At 35.3% G+C, this 18,470-nt stretch overlaps 1 protein-coding gene across 3 annotated transcripts in view; it reads left to right on the forward strand.

Moving 5' to 3' along the window:
• Positions 1-1,581: 1,581 nt before the first annotated feature.
• Positions 1,582-18,470, forward strand: part of CalpC (calpain C) — a 30,188-nt gene continuing 13,299 nt past the window's right edge. For 2 of the 3 annotated variants that reach the window (XM_034983949.2, XM_069508529.1), the window contains exons 1-2: positions 16,752-16,884; positions 17,024-17,162. In XM_034983949.2, the coding sequence (XP_034839840.1) occupies positions 17,025-17,162 (138 nt within the window). In that variant the 5' untranslated portion in view covers positions 16,752-16,884; position 17,024. Of the gene's footprint in view, positions 1,705-16,751; positions 16,885-17,023; positions 17,163-18,470 lie in introns of those variants that run through there. The other variant, XM_034983948.2, reaches the window with a different exon arrangement.

Consider the following 18,470-nt stretch of genomic DNA (forward strand, 5'->3'; position numbering starts at 1 on the left):
ATATTTTATTAAGATACATATGTATAGCTGTGATAGCCTAGTTGTGTAGCTGTGATAGCCTAGTGGTAAGGACGTCGGCCTTCTAATCGGAGGTCGGGGGTTCGATCGTTATGTGCGTTTTAATTAATTAAATATCACTTGCTTAAACGGTGAAGTAAAACATCGTGAGGAAACCTGCATGCCTGAGAGTTCACTATAATGTTCTCAAAGGTGTGTGAAGTCTACCAATCCACACTTGGCCAGCGTGGTAGACTATGGCCAAACCCCTTCTCACTCTGAGAGGAGACCCGTGTTCTGCAGTGAGCCGGCGGTGGGTTGATCATGATGATGATGTTACTAATAAATTGACTATTGATTATAGACTACTAGATGATTCCCGCGACGCGTGGATTTAGGTTTGTCAAAAATCCCGTGGGAACTCTTTAATTTTCCGGAATAAAAAGTATAAAAGTAAGTAGCCAACGGCTTAAGCCTGCCACCAGACAAAATTCTTCTTAAGGTTCTTGATATAAAGTCGGTTTTGACTTTCCGCAGGTTTCCGCATGAAGCGTTGGCTGAAGATGTTTGGATGAACTTGAGCTTTAAAACAAATATGTTTAGGTCAATTTTACTTTAGCGCCCAAGTGCTTCGACGCTAGAATTTTATCAACGTTGGTGTGATGTAAAATCTAATACTAAGCCAACGTACTACAATTTTCTGCGAAAGGAAGTCTCAGTGTGAGCGGAAACTTTTATCGAAATGTTAAGAGTCAAAATAGAGTCACTCTACTTGTCACCGTACAGGCAGCTTCTTCCATAAAAAGGATATTTTTCAGCTCACGTAAATGGGAATAATAAAAATAAATCCTTTTTTGATTATTTTTACATCAATATTTATGTATGTAATCCAATTAATTGAAATTACTTAAATAAAATTTCATGCATTTTACATAAATCTCAAGTAAGAAGATCAAGAAAATAAAATTAAAGCCGTAAGTACCATTTTTCCATTATTAAAATCATAAATACCTAAGTAAAGGTAAAATAACTGACCATTTATATATGGATGCAGTCAGTCGAAAAACCTAGCTGACAATGATAAAAAATGCTTATACCTACCTACTTTAGTAGAATATAAGTAATTACTAGATGATGCCCACGACTTCACGAGGTTTTAAAAAATACCGTGGGATCTCTTTAATTCCACGGGGTTCTTTTCGGTCCATCCTTTTAACCAATTTTTATGAAAGTTGGTGCAGAGAAAGATTTTCCGGGATAAAAAGTAGCCTATGTCCGTCACCGGGGTATATTATAGATATACCTAGCTAACTCGGTGTACCAAATATCAAAATCGGTTGTACGGATGGGTTATGAAAAGCTAGCAGACGCATTAGCTAAATAGTAAATAGTAATACACTTTCACATTTATAATAATTTTTACCTACCTAGTATGAATTTTATAATAAGTAAGTATTATGTTAACGTATTATTGTGGAAATAATAAAGTTGTAGAAGCAACATGTCTACCGAAATAGAAAACTTCCGCTTTTAATCTTGTTCACTCACTGTCTTACAAGAAGGAGGGGAACCTCTTTCGAGAAGTTCAGATCAGTGGAAAACCAGTTACCCCGCGACGGCGTGGCGTGCGCGTGAGTGGTTTTTGGTAATAGGTACAGCTTGTGAAAAGTGCAGTGTTTGACAAGACAATGTATTGCACTGAGTAAGGTAAGTGACGTAATATCTTGCTTATCTTTTATCGTAACTTACAAATTGAAAACAACGTCACGATTGAAAGATCTATGTACTTAGGTAGGTATAGTCACGTAAGTAGTTGATCAATGAACTTTTACAACCATTTAAGTTGTTGCTTTAACGCCTATGTTCCATCGCTTTGTTCATCTGTCTACTCCTAATTTATAAAATAAAAGACATTTGTAGTCGTTCGGCTACTTATATTATTCGACATAATATCCTCCTATTTTGAAAATTAATTAATTAATTATTATATTAATGCATTGTGAAATAAATCTAACGTTTCCTGTAATCACTATACATTTTTGTAGTGTTTACTGAATTTAGTAAGTATATAAAATAAATAACTAGATGTGTGTTAGATACCTACCTACTATAGGTGTAACAAAACTGCAAAACTTAATAGATAGTATCACTTTTGATATAGGTCTGAATAATAATTAGGCTACCTACCTATTTTATTGTTTGCTATATAGAGACAGATGCCAATAGAAATACTTGATACAAAATAACTGTAGATTCTTACAGGTACATTACTTATATAGGTAGGTACTTATAGTCATAAATATATACTCTACCTTACTATGTATGCAGCTATGTACCAAGTCTTGGATAGATTTGCGTCTAAATAGAATACTGAGACGCAAACCATGAGAGTAAAGTTTTCTCTTTTACTGACATAGTTTATAGAGCATAACCCATTACACTGTTTTCCAGTGGATTGATTGGCGATAAGTAGTATCACGTAAAATGATTTATACCAGAATTACAGAAGCAAAATATGAGTCATGATTTGTATACATCCATATACTAATATATATTATGTTATAAATGTGAAAGTGTATCTGTCTGTCGGTCTGCTTGCTTTTAATGGACTATCCCTTTAACCAATTGTAATGAAATTTGGCACAGACACAGAGGTAGCTTGCTTCCCGGGGACCGATATAGGCTATTTTATTATCCCGGAAAATTAAAGAGTTCCCATGGGGTTTTAAGGCGTCATTTGTTTAACCGATTTGGGCGAAATTTGGTAGAGAGACATCCTGCATCTCAAAACCAACAAAGTCTACGTATCATCCCGGAAAATCGAATAGTTCTTTTTTTAAAAGAGATAGTGAGCAAACGAGCAGACACCCACCTGCACCTGGTGTTAAGTGATTACCGCCGCCGATGAACATTTTCAGCACCAGAGGAACTGTTCGGTTGTAGAAATAGGAGGGTAGAATGAGGTCAAAAAGCTCTTCAGAGCACTCCCCATTACAAAGGCGATAGAACACGCATATAGAGCGTACATCTCTGCGGTGCTCCAGGCCTTCCAACGAGCTGGTTAGTTGGAATCGTCAACAAGTCGAATAGCCCGCCTTTAGATCCGATCAACTGGAAGGAGTCGGTACTGTGGTGCTCCGGCCAAGAGGTGTGAGTAGTAGGTACTCCATGCCAAATTTCAACCCAATCCGTCCCGTAATTCGAGTTGTGCGTTCATAAATCGGTCAGTCTGTCACCTTTTCTTTTTATATATTTAGATTATGAAAATCCAATTAATTGCTGTCTTTTAGTGAGTGCTACTTAAACAAATCATCAACCAATTGCCACTATTGAGCAAGGGTCTCTCCTCAGAATGATAACGGTTTAGGCCAGTCTACCACGCTGGCCAAGTGCGGACTGTCGGACTTCACGACCTGTAAGAACATTATGGAGAACTCTCAGATATGCAGGTTTTCTCACAACGTTCAGCTTCATCGTTAAAGCCAGTGATATGTGATTGTATAAAACGTACAACTCCTAAAAGTTAGAGGTGTGTGCCCGGGATCGAACCCCGGTCCTCAGAAATAGGAGACCGACGTAAGACGTCTTAACCACTACACTATCTCCACTCAAAAACACATAGCACGTGTTATTTTTCTAGCTCTATGCAGGCGAAAGCATATCAACGTAGAAAGTAGATTGACAGGTCAAATTCCTACATCATAGTTTTACATTAGTTTTATTTTTACCCGACTAAAGTCGCAAGCATCATCTTTTTGATACAGAGATAGCTTGCATCATAGAGACGAGGATAGCCTACTTTGCATCCTGGAAAATCAAAAAGTTTCCGCGGGATTTTTGAAAAACTAAATCCACGCGAACAAAGTTGCGGGAATCATCTACCTACTTAGTATAAAATATGTATGTATCGAAAATATTGCCATTGACTGTAGCTTGATGGTTAGATTTCAATAAACGCGTCGTCTTTAGATTCGTCTGATTTGAGAAGCGCACCTAACATTTATCTTAAGCTAGATGATACCCGCAACTTCGTCCGCGTGGATTTAGGTTTTGAAAATCCTGTGGGAACTCTTAAATTTTCCGGGATAAAAAGAAGCCCATGTCCTTCCCCGGGTACAAACTATCTCTGTACTAAATTTCGTTAAAATCGTTTGAACGGTTGAGCCGTGGAAAGCTAGCAGACAGACAGACAGACAGACGGACACACTTTCGCATTTATAATGTTAGTATGGTTTGATAGGCATATGCTAAAATAAACAAGCTATGGATTAGCAATTCATACTATACACCTAAGTGTAGCTATACTTACATTATACTTACCTGCATTTAGCTCGGTTTCCACGCCAATGCGGAGTGGAGAGTTGAACAAGTGGGTCGGTTAAACTTGTTCTACTCATTGGTATGTGCGTGGATGTTGTACGACGTTTCGCCCGCAACAACAGACTTAGTCCACACATACTTAGATATTCCCCGATGAATATATTCGAATAATGCTGTGGCGCTGTAATCCTTTAGAGGAAGCCTGGATTCAGGTCTCCTCTGAAATTTACCTTAGTTGACGTTTATCCTTTATACCTATCAATCAAGAGATTTCTTCCAAGAAATTATATTGTTCACATACATCAACCGTATATTGAACTAGCTGATGCCCGCGACGTCGTTTACGTGGATTTAGTTTTTTTATTAGTGGGAACTCTTTGATTTTCCGAGATAAAAGGTTGCAAGTGTCACTCTCTAGGTCTTTAAAAGCTATAACCATGCGAAAAATCAAACCGATATGTTGCTTTGTCATAACGTGATTGAAGGACAAACTAATAAACCAACAATCGAACACACTTTCGCACATATAATTATTCATTATAGTATGGGTAGTGATTAATAATCTACTGACGAAGGCAGTACGGTTTTTCTATACAGGGTGTAACCAGAACGCTAGCAAAAACTTAGTATTATCGTTATAATACCTAAACACAATCCAACACCAATAACCATTTGCCTCATTTTGTAGTTTTGGTGATTTAGTATTTTTCAACCCCGCAATGTATAGCGTGCAAAACTCGGGTCAACGCCCTATCTATGACGTGGCAATGACTCCGAGTGACCTACTTATGGAACGTTCGTTGACCTCTAGCATCAGTCAGATGTTTCATCATCAATTCAATATACTTATAATAAAACTGTAACAGGTCAAATTCTGTACATTGAAGATATTTTGAAATTTTTTTTTCGAGGGCACTCTATAATCGATACTGAACACAAAACTGTAATTTTTTTCATTTTTGTCTGTCTGTCTGTCTATCTGTCTGTCTGTCTGTCTGTCTGTCTGTATCACGGCCGCGCATCACGCTGAAACTACAGAATGGATTCCAATGAAACTTGGTACGATTTGAGGTCATACTATGAGGAAGAATATAGGATACTTTTTATCCCGAAATTCAGCATGGTTCCCGTAGGAGAGGGGATAAAAGTTAAAATGTATACTGAGTTGTAATTCATTAACGCGTAGTCCGATTTCATTCATTCTTTTTTTGTTAGAAAGGGGATATTTTAAAAATTGTTCCGTAAATATTTCAAGGTAATCGGTTTTTAACCGACTGTCAAAAATGAGGTGGTTCTTTTTTCTACATCGATTTTTTCGAGGTTTCTGGACCGATTTGCAAATTTTTTTTTTTAAATCAGCAAAAAAAGTTTTCGTGGTGGTCACATAAAAAATTCTGGATTCAACTCCTTAATCCTGATGCTGCAGGGTTACTGCCCGCCTGAGTTATCAAGATTCAGGAAGTGTTCACAGTGAATTCATATTGTAGGTACCAAGCAACGACTTTATTCTCAGACTTCAAGTCTCAACTCCTCAACCCTGATGATGTAGGGTACAGCACTCCTAAACTATAATGTTTCAGGAACTGCGGATGATGCAAAATTATTTTAGGTACCAAGCATAGGCTACATCATTGAACTTCGGATCCTAACTCCTCAATCCTGATGCTGCAAAGTACTGAAGTCCTAAATCGTGGGGATTTTAGAATTTCTGATAGTGAATTGATATTTTTAAAAAAATTAAAAAATTTGAATCGACTGTTAGGCGTGTAGGCAACACAGAAAACCTGCCATCTGTCACCCGTGAGTGGAGGTGTGACAGTGGTAGCGGCGTCGGACGGACGCAGTGAGAGAAAAAGATGGACGAGATAAAAGTAATTAAGCGAGATATAAGTACTAGGTGATTAATTAAGCTAGATATAAACTAAGTGGATGTTACAAGTGTACCTGAATATAAGACTGTGGACATCGGAACTGCGTTTGATTCATATTAGGGTCATCCCAAGACTAATAAACCCGGATTGGAGGTTAAGTTGTTTATATCAGAAGATTGGATGTGATTCATGCCCAAAAATGCGGGTCTATCCTGGAAGATGTTAAAAGTGCCTGTACAAGACGCATAGCAACATATTTATTAGGTACTTATATCGGAAATTATATGAAGAAACCTACCTGAACGAATAACAAAGTGAAAATGAAATATATACAAACTGCAATGGTGCTACACTATTACTTTGGGAGTACTTGAGTAGACCTGTATCGAGTTGGAGGGCTTGTCTCCAACGCAACTACTCAAGAGATTGGTTTGAGGAAAGCACCTTGCACTGTCTGGAACAAGCAGAAGTACGTAGGTCGATGGGTCCAATGCATCTATAGGTTGTATTGAAACGGTGAATCTGTGTACTTACCTTCTTACAGTGGATGTTCATTAAAGCATGGGTGAATATTAAGAGTGCCTAATGTTAGATTACTGCATCAAAATACCTAAGTAGGTATTTGATAAGTTACAATATTACCAATTGATACTTTTAGAACAGAGTAAGTGAAGGCTATAATTATTAATAGTAAGTAGATATCAGCATTATGACTTATTTGAGAGTTCAAAGTAAGGGATTATAGTTTTGTTCTGACTGCTTTAATGGATTATTATGTAGGGACATACCTAGCCCAAGATTTGATCTATGAAGTTATAGTAGAGTAGTACTAACACCTTGTATTTTAAAATCGAAATAAGGTAATAAGTGATATGAAATACTTTAAACCAAATAGGCACCTACCTATATTAAAGTAGAATCAAGAAAACAATTAGATTATTATGTAGGTAAGTACTTGATACATGAGCTAGTGTAGAAATATAAAAAATAGAGTTTATTTGCTAGAATGTGGTACAATTTGGTCTTAAATCTGTTTTGATCTAACACATTCAACCAATAACTGAGTGTGTAAATTATTACCTATAGTACATTATCATAGCATAATAAAATGTGAAAATTTAGAATGAATATCTACTTAACTTTATCTATCTAGGAAGTAATGTTAACAATATAATTTTATTCAAGTCTTAATTTAAATCATTCAACAATCATTTTAAAAAAAGAAATATGTACATGTGCTTTAGTTAAAAATAGAAATAATAATCTTACAATAACAACGGTCATATCTACATCAATGGGTCAATCAATGGTTTTAGTGCAAAATTTGGGTTATATACAGGGGTCTGATATAATCAAGTAGGTATGTACTTGATACTGGTGTCACTTAAATGAAATATTTCCGAGATTATTCAACTGTTACCATTTTTTTCATGTTTTGACAACTTTTCTGATGATGTCCACGACCCTGTGACCCCGACTTGACGATGAGGTCGACGAATGTGAGATGAACAAGTGGTTTTGGCCTGCATCTGTGGTGGAGAAGTGCACATAACCTTCAAGTTGTGATTGGAAGCAGTCATGTACCTGCATGGATCGGATAAGAACACAGTAACTCTTGGTGTGAGGCCTGTTGTAATGATACAAAAGAAAAAAAAGCCATCCCGGCCTGCCTCATTATGATGGAGGCTGTAACCTCAAGGTATTGTTATGTAATACAGTAATAAGAAGGTAAGAAACATCTGAATACTACTATGGTTAATTGAGGCAAATCTAGTTTACCTAGTAACTAAAATAAAGTCTTAAAACTTTGAATTGAATAGTCTCAATATGAGTAGTTATTCTTCTTTAATTAAATAATTACATACTTAACTATACACATAGTAATATTTTAGTACAATTTAAGGATAGAATGCCTGAAATATGTGTCAGGTGCATGTGTTTTCATTACCTACCATTTAATGTAAGATTTTTGGATTTGGGTCTATGGTAGGCATGGTATGGTTGTGAGAATGATAGACAGTGATAGGGAGACTAATAGAGTCGATTGCCAGATGCACCCATTGAATACCTATCTACCGACTGAATAGTCTGTATTATGTACTGACAGACATAGATCAACCCGCAGGCCCTGCATAATCAAATATGATTTGAGTTCTCTACTAAGCTACTACTGGACATAAAGAAAAGATTTTGGAAAATTAGACCTGGGGTGGATCAGCTAATAAATAATTAATTGGTCCACTAGATAAAGTAGGTAACATTGAACCTATTTTGAATCTGTAGGTTTACTTATTCGACCAAATTAGAGTTATTAGATTACTTTGAATACCTAGTAAGTATAGGGTATGAAATATCAGGTTTGAATTAATCTAACTATGTACATACCAGAAACAGAAAGACATACAACACTCATGCTCACGAAAGTAGCCATGTGGATGTTGGAATTTTATTTGATTCTTATACCAATAAAATTTATATTAAGTGCTAGTATGTACTTTTGTTCCGTTTGCTCACCCTTGTGGAAATTATAAATTACATTTGCTGCAACCACCATTTAAGGAGAGGTGAGGTTATGAAAGGAAAATGAATTGAATCATTATTATATTAACCTAAAGTGAATTTAACTGATCAGATCAGATGAAAATAAATAAATGGACTTGAATTAAAATATTTATTTATCAGCATAACAGTGGTTCTTTCAAATGTTCTTAGAGTTTTATAATTAAAAAAGGTAAAATTATGTGAGCTATCACATTCATATAAAGTCACTAGTAGCTGACATCCTCTTATACTAATAGATGACATGCATTCGTGATTTTTAGAATTTGGAAAATAAAAATAATAATAAAATAAAAACACGTTTCCACTTCTCATGCTCGTAAGGTTCTATTTTACGCAGGCTATAAGAGGACTAAAGTGCGTTTCATGCTGTTATACACAAGGTATTTAGAGGTAAACAACAGTCTCTCTGAATGACATATGGATGAGAAAGAATTTATGTAATTTCTATGGTGCCAGTGAACTTTTGCACTTGTATTGAGGTTGCGACCTATACCTACCTACAAACTCATTACAGCACCCTCATTTAATCCCTACTCTTTTCGGTCAATCTATAGATATGTACTTATAGTAATATTATATTGTTACATTTCCTCGCAATCGAAGTGAAAATCAGTGTTTATAACTCGGCTCAAGTGGCTTGTTTGGTGCCCTTGTTGTACAATCTGCTTTCATAAATCAAAGCCTTTAGGTACTTACTACCTCGGAAAAACACACACTGAACAACAGGTTAACTACCAAGTACATCATATTTACTGTTGTTATTATTGGATTGGCTTACCAACTTAATAGATGATACTATCTGCTGTAATAATAGAAATTAGAAAGAAATACTAAGTTACGAAGTTCAATTTTTATGTACGAGTAAAGGAAACTTTAAAACATGTGTCTCTAATAACAAAAGAGAGTTACGAAGGTGTTATTAAATGAAGCGGCAATGACTGTGGCAATGTTATGTATAACAGGGTCTGGATTGTTGTATTTCTTTATATAGCCTACTAACACATAATTTTATCATATCGTTGTTTCTCGGGTATAAATAATGCACGAATAATTCGATCTCTGACTTAGGTTTAGATCTGAAATAAGAAATGAAATTGTCAGTATACAGAGAAGTGTAAATCTTAACCTTGCAAGCCCCATCGGATAAATAGTGGAGAAACGGATTCCCTACCTTTACTGCCCAAATTTTGACTAGCCATTTGACTTTGGAAAAAGGAGCTTATGAGATGCATATTTTTACTAAATAAATAAATTATTAATATAATTATTATAAACAAAAGACGGATTTGTCTCTTGTGTGTGTGCCCTTAAATTATATTAAAATTTCAAACGAGTTGCACAATTATTATCACCTGCAGACATTACACGTAGGGCGATTGTCTAAAACCTGCATCAATCATTATTGTTCTGATTGGCTGAATTTGTGCGATTCTTGTTGCAGCAATGCATTGTGGCCAGTAGTGGGCGGGCATTAACCAATCAGAGATGATTGCGATCGTGACATTGTAGCTGTCAAACAACCGCGGTAGAGCCCACGGTGAACTAAAGATGTTTACTACTGTAGATACTCCACAAATAGTTGAGAATATCGATTTGAGTGTTGAGTTCAATAGTCTCGATAACTAGTCTTTCAAATCATTAATCAAATTACTGAAAGCCATAAAGCAAATTAAGAAGAAGATTAATCAAATGAGATATTAAGGGAGCAAACACTTAGCGGGTTTGCCATAAACGTTGACACTATAATATTCATTCTATTGACTGTACACAAATAATCGCTTCTGGTGGCTGTCTTGGGGAAGCTAATAAAAAAAAAAAAATGGTGTTTAATATTGTTATGATATAACGTGTCATTGTTATGAATGTGATTATTATTTTTAGACTCTAAACGAACTGACAACCAGTGAATAAGAGAAAAGGATACCGACTTATGTATGGACTTAGTCCTGGTGCGATAAGCGGTGATCCCTGAGAATATTAGAAACGAATACCGACTTATGTATGGACTTACTCCTGGTGCGATAAGCGGTGATTCCTGAGAATATTTTATGATGAACCAACCGGCAAATGAGAGAAAAGAATACCGACTTATGTATGGACTTATTCCTGGTGAGATAAGCGGTGATTCTTGAGAATAGTTTATGATAAGCCAACAAGCAAATAGGAAAAACGAATACCGACTTATGTATGGACTTATTCCTCGTGTGATAAGCGGTGATTCCTGAGAATATTTTATGATGAACCAAGTGGCAAATGGGAGAAAAGAATACCGACTTATGTATGGACTTATTCCTGGTGTGATAAGCGGTAATTACTGAGAATAGTTTATGTAATATAACTTGTCCCAATTGTGTCAAAGGTTGTCTATTTTATATGTTCCAAATGAGACATATTGTTATTGGAAAATTTAATTCATGTCCCAATTGTGACATACAGCAAGTGGAAATTTTTGATTTTGTAGCAATCGTGCCAAAGGAGGGCAGCATTGACTATAATATAGACCTAAGAATAAGGAATCAAGAATGACAAATGGAAGGTGGCAATACTGACGTAAACAATGGATCGTATTCCGGTGACAAAAGCTGGTCCTAGTAAGAACCAACAAACGAATTGGAAAACGGCTGACGAAGCGTCTGAAAAATGACGAACAATAATAGTCTGGTAAAACCTGATTCGATAATCCCGATGCGAGTGGACGGTGATCTTCAGTATGAACTTCAGCAACTGATCGGGTCGCGATGGTGACAAGAGCGAGTCTAGTTAATTTGATGGAAAACAAGCAGACTAATTCGGGGTCGGCAAGTGGAAAGGGTGTATCCTTTTTATTAATAATAATAGATTTATCTACAGAATAGAGGTACAGAAGTAGATATCATGGTTGGAAATCACTTTACCTGTTCTAGCAGATACTCACTAATGTTCAAGGGTTACTTAAATTCAAATTAAAGTTCTTATAATTGACGTATTCCGTTATGATATATTAATTATGTCTTGCTGAATTCGGTACGTAGTAGCTAGAAGTTGTATAGACCCTTTAAAGTAGATCTAAAATGACATGCTGATTGTAAATGCTAAATATCGGTTCATGTTAATGTACATCTTCGCAGTCACTCATTGTATTACGTTGATGTTTGGTGGAAACAGCACAGTAAAGAGCAAATTCTTAAATACTATTTCAAGTAACATCTATTCCAATAGACTATATAAGCAGTTCGCGCACGAAGGCTTGCTTACTTCACTCGCTAGGTATTAATGTATGGATCGCTGATATGTTATTAAAGCGTATAAGTACACCAATGTATCACGAAATAATTTCCTACATCTTTGTCATTCATTTGTTACACACTGACACGAGACAAGCAACGGTGACCGATGCGGCAATTCACGGCTCAGCATGACGCTGGGTTGGTGCAGCGTTTGGTGCTGTTTGTCCTCAATCACCGTGTTCAAGTTAACCATATTATCATAAGAGGACGAGGGTCTCTGGCATCGTTCGTCCTTACGCGCTCAAGAATGTACAAGAATGGAAGTTTCCAGAAATCAGATTTTATTGTATGTTACATCAATTAAGTCTATAGTGCCATGAAGGACTCGTTGCTTGCGAGACAATAAAATGGGGCAACAAAACGCCGTCTGTTGCGCTCTCTATCGCACTTACGGGGCTTATGGTAGACACAGTTATGCATGCATCTGCCCCTAGTGCAAGGATGATATGGGGCATCACAGGTAACGAGTTTATAATAATACAATAATACCTTGGCTAACATCATTGTGACTTATTTTGTTATATTAATAATAGTATTTGTTGTGCTACAATCGAGATACAGTCAGAGGCAGTCGTCTCAGTTATTTGAAAATATAGGATTACATTTTACACATTGTAGATCTCATAGTGATCTGTACTGTGTGTATCATTATCAATTAGTGGATTCATGTTTCTTTAAATTTCTGGAATAATATGATTATTGGGGTCTCCTTAGAATACATTGTGGTTTGTTTCGATCTTAGTACTTATTAATAATAACAACTACATTTAACCATATTATTTATCTTGACTTCGTAGACATAGGTTCAATATTCAATAACTCAATTTGATAGGTAATTATCTTTTATTGTTATTCAAGTAGAGTACAAAATATGGTCACATAATATCTGTGCCGACATCTCTGCCTTTCTGGTCTGCAAAATTATTTTACAATCATTATTCATATACTTACCGATATTGCTTAGTATAATACTACATATATGCAATTAAAGATTGGCATATTGTTTTCTTATTATTTGTTTTACGTTACATACTTATATTGTAATATATATATATATATTTTTTATTTTTTTTTTCAACGGTGTCAATCAGTAGGTACCACTTGAGAATAATTAAATGTCAATTCACGATAGTCAAATTGGTAATGCATGAAACACTACAAAGACATTATAATCAAGGTCAACTCATATCAAATATTCATCAATTGTATGAGAACATTGGATTATAAGATATTCTTTTAATTTATTTTTAAGTTTAAAGAAATTATGAAGTCTACAGAAGTAGTTAGGTTCATTAGTATATTGTAAAACTTTGTGATTAATTTTGTATAAAGTGTTAGTAATGGTCAATGGGATCCAACAACTCTTACCATATCTCTTAAAATGTATATACTAGTGAAAATATTGTAATTTGTGTTGCATTAGAGCATTATGTAGGATTAGAATTCATGTCATTACAGTGGTAAGAAGGAAAGGGCAAACAAACTTACTTTAATTGAAAACTGATAGTGACATTGTTTAAAATCATAGAGTACTTAGCACTCAGAATTCAAGTTGGTGATAATTCACTATCCTTCTTTTCTTTCCTCGTTGTTGTTTTGTTTAAGGTTGATTATATTTTATTCGCTTTAAATGCAAATTACCAAAGATGTTTTATAATTCTCATAATTAGTATTGCCACATTTGCCATGCAAATATTTATTCACGTATTACTAAATACAAATACAAACTTGAAGAATATGTAGTTCATAATAATATTTAAAAATAAAATTATTGATTTCACTATAATTTCCTTGTATTAAGTATTAACATAAATTGTGTTGATTTCAATATTTGATTATACTATTGTGAATGGGTTGTATACGTATATCACTAACAATAACTAGATCATACAATTTTCTTAATATCAAGCTTAAATCAGAATGACTTATAGTATTTACTATTTACTTATCTCAGTGTGATTTGTTGTGTATTTATAAGAATTAGACTTAAAGATGTTGATTGCAATGTACATAATGATTATTGATACCAGTATTTTGTAGGTCTCATTGGCACTTGTTTTGTGCACTTGTTAAATCTAACAATGTTAGCTTTGATCTGTTAGAGGAATTATTATACTAATCATATTAATTATAATATAGGACTGTTAAGGTATTCTATGTTGCTCCTATTGAGTTATGGGTATGAGGGCATTACCCTCGGTTGGAAGGCCGAGTGGTCAGATATGAGGACATATCTGGAGCAGGATGGACGACTGTAGGCAACACAGAAAACCTGCCATCTGTCACCCGTGAGTGGAGGTGTGACAGTGGTAGCGGCGTCGGACGGACGCAGTGAGAGAAAAAGATGGACGAGATAAAAGTAATTAAGCGAGATATAAGTACTAGGTGATTAATTAAGCTAGATATAAACTAAGTGGATGTTACAAGTGTACCTGAATATAAGACTGTGGACATCGGAACTGCGTTTGATTCATATTAGGGTCATCCCAAGACTAATAAACCCGGATTGGAGGTTAAGTTGTTTATAGGCGGAACGAAGTTCGCAGGGTCAGCTAGTTTGCAATATATCGTGATCACAAAAGAATTATGATAGGTTAGGTAAATAGGTACATATATTACATATATTTTATCAATAGTTTAAATAAATATATAAAGTTTCACATCTAGGCACAAAAGACTTGTTTGCAACTTTCTACTCAATCAGGTTTTCATAGATAAACCAGTTACTAATTTAAGACTTGATTTAGACCCTTCATTAAAAGCTCAATAAGCACGAACAATATGAGATGAAAATAGGAAAAACTGTTGTATTATATTCATCCATTCACAGATACCTACCACACATAGAGACGATGCAGTGCCCGGCAGGAAATATTATACATCAAACTTTAGTCACATAGGTATGAGTGACAGAGACGACGCTCTACGAAGCCGAAATCTCTTTCTAAAGTTCGAAGTGCAATATTTCCTGCCGAGTACCTAACTTACTTACTACTTACATAAAAATTTATCTACGGACCTTTAGTTTTATATTATAATGGTTGTCTATTAGCACTCCCAGATTACGCACACAGCTTTAAACAGCTCTACACAGCTAACAGTACGCAAACAGCTTTAAAACGAACTCAAATATTGATACTCAAAAGTCGGTCGTTATATTAAAACTTTAAATGAACGCAATGCTAGAGTGAAATATTCTAAAATTTTCTACATTATTGTATATTTTTATCCAATACTTGATAATAATGACCAGTTTTGTAGTCCACGTGGACGAAATTGCGAGCATAAGCTAATATTATATTATAATAAGTGTACAAAGGTTTATTTATTTACAGTTTCAATTTAAGAAAAACTGGTATTCTAAAAATCTCATTGCAATTCAATACTGGTTTAATCATTATCATTCAGAACATTTCAAATGGAAGGTTTAAATATAGTGTAACTAGCTTATTCCCGCGACTTCATCCGCGTGGACTACACAAATTTCAAACCCTTATTTTACCCCCTTAGGGGTTGAATTTCAAAAATCCTTGCTTAACGGACGTCTTCGTCATAATAGCTATCTGCATGCCAAATTTCATCCCGATCCGTCCAATAGTGTGTGCTGTGTGTTGATAGATCATTTAGTTAGTCAGTTAGTCAGTCAGTCAGCTTTTGTTTTATATATATATATAGATACTAGATGATGCCCGCGACTTCGTCCGCATGGATTAAAGCTTCTAAAATGGTGTTTGGCGTTTGGGAAAAAAGGCGGCCACTGAAAATCTGCGTGTGGACATTCGGTAATGCATCGATTAAACATTTTTCTTTGTTTCTTAAAAATACCGTTGACACTCTTTGATTTTCGGGATCAAAAGTAGCTTCCCGATCCCGGGTTAAAGGAACAGGTTGGGAAAGGCTAGCAGATGGACGGCAGACATTCCCATTTGTTATATTAATATGAATTTATGACTATAACACATTCATATTTTATCTATGAAATACGTAAACCCACCCGAGCGAAGCCTGGGCGGGTCAACTAGTAATAAATAATTTAATTTAGCATTGCCTATTTTTACACGTGCCAATGTTGTAATTACAAAATACTCGTATTTCAACAAAACGTTCTTAGATTTCACCTATTCGCTGAATATATGCTGAATACTATGCAATCTATACTTATAATAAAACTGCAACTGAACGATTTCTGTACATTAAATATATTTTGAAAATTTCAATCAGAGGAAACATTATTATCGATACAGCCCCCAAAAATTTTTTTGGAATTGTCTGTCTGTCTGTGCCTGCATCACGCGAAAACTACCGAACGGATTTAAACGGTATTTGGTACATTTGATACTCCGGGTTAAAATATAAGATAGTTTTTATCCCGAAAAAAATTAGGAATTCTTTGGGATACGGGATCAAATTTTTATCGATTTTACTCCATAACTCCGTCAAATCTGAACCGATTTTCACAATTTTTTTTTATAAAGGTTGTACTGTCATGTTGGAACCATGTAAGTTTGATAAAGATTTGATGACTAGTTTCGGAAATAGAGGATGAACTCCTCAACGGGTAACAGCAAATCGATAGCGATCAGTATAATTCGGAACAACGTGATTTTTTTGCATGGGTAGGTATAGTGAAAGACCTGGATAGTGACATAGGCTACTTTTTATCACAGGATTTTTAAAACCTAAATCCACGCGGACGAAGTCATGGGCATCAGCTAGTATCGTAATAAACTTTGCTCGTGATGTGTCACCAATGCGCACAGTTCAAGTTTTCTCCTTCGTTGAGTACAAACTACAATCAATTGTTTCAACTCAGCACAATAGAGACCAGCTTTTCTCTTTGAATACCAAGATTTTCATATTTTAATTAGGTAAATAATATGTTAATAAATCATTCTTAGCATATGAATTAAATATATACCTATATAAAAAAGAAACCTACAGAAATAAAAGGTATTAATAAATAAAGTGGTTTATTTTAAATTAAAAGCAATTTCGGTTTAATTTCAGAATGACGGATTACGAACTCATCAAAGCAGGCTGCCTACAACGTCGGGAGCTCTGGGAAGATCCAGATTTTCCTGCAGTGCAGCCTTCTGTGTTCTACCATCAAGTCCCGCCCTTCACATTCGAATGGAAACGGGCTAAAGTAAGTAAATATTTTGGGTTGACAAGGTTTTCTTATCGGGATAATAATGCGATAGCGATGGGCTCCCAGATCTATGCGACAATCCATTGTCCATATTTTGTTCGTTTTCCGATAAGACCGCCTTTTTGATTTAGATTTCTTTTTTGTAAGTTTGTAACCTGTCATTTGTGTTTTGTGGTGCAATAAAGAATATATAAACATACAATAGCGTTAAAACTTAAAACTAACATGTACGCATATTATGTGTTGGCTAATGCACTAATTAAGTACTTATAAGATGATGTCCACGACCTAATCCGTTTTAATACAATAAAACTTAAAGCTAGCCTTATCTAATTACTATATAAATCATGACCGCGTGGAATGGTGCCAAGAATACTGGCTGCATTTCCGCGCTGGACAGCCAGGCTGATCCGCTGCGCAAAAAATGAGCCAGCCCTTTTGTCACCAGTTTTAGTTCACCACCTATCCGTTTTAATACTTTGTTTTTTCGGAATATAAAATAGTCAACGTCCGATTCCAGGATGCAAGATCCTTGTAAATTTGGGTTTTGTAAAAATCCCGTAGGAACCCATGATTTTCTGTGCTCAAAATTTGCCAATGTCCTTTCCCGGGATGGTAGCTATCTCAGTATCAAATTTAGTCAAAATCGGATAAATGGATTGGCCGTGAAAAGCTAACAGACAGACAGACAGATTAAAAAGTGTACAATGGTACCTATTTTGAATAAATGCATTTAACTTTGACATACTTTCGCTTTTATAAATTACTTCATTAATGTGGATGTCCTAGAAGCCTGCTACTACGAATACATTTTTACTTAAAATACCTAAGTTATAAAATAGAGAGATGTTATTGTTGTTATTGACTTGGTATGTTCAAGCACGAAAAGTCGTTACGATAGGTTCCAAAACTATGAGAAAATGGCCACCAACATACCAACATAATATTGTGTTAACGACCTACCATCTTATGTGGGTCAGTAGCCACTCGATTACTTTCACCTTTCTTTTCATGTTTATTCATAAATAAATTATAAACAAAAACTTTTAAAGTGGTTTAACGGCGTATGCTTAGAGATTTTTGTTTTATCCAAATCTACTAGGAAATCTAGGAAAAACTGACTGACTGACTGACTGACTAGTGGACTAATCTATCAACGTACGGTTCAAACCAATGGACGGATCGGGCTGAAATTTGGCATGCAGATATGTGCAGATAGCTATTATGACGTAGACATCCACTATGGAAGGATTTTCGAAAATTCAATCCCTAAAGGGGTAAAACAGGAGTTTGAAATTGTGTGTC

Source organism: Maniola hyperantus, chromosome Z (assembly GCF_902806685.2).
Source record: "Maniola hyperantus chromosome Z, iAphHyp1.2, whole genome shotgun sequence".
NCBI lineage: Eukaryota > Metazoa > Arthropoda > Insecta > Lepidoptera > Nymphalidae > Maniola > Maniola hyperantus.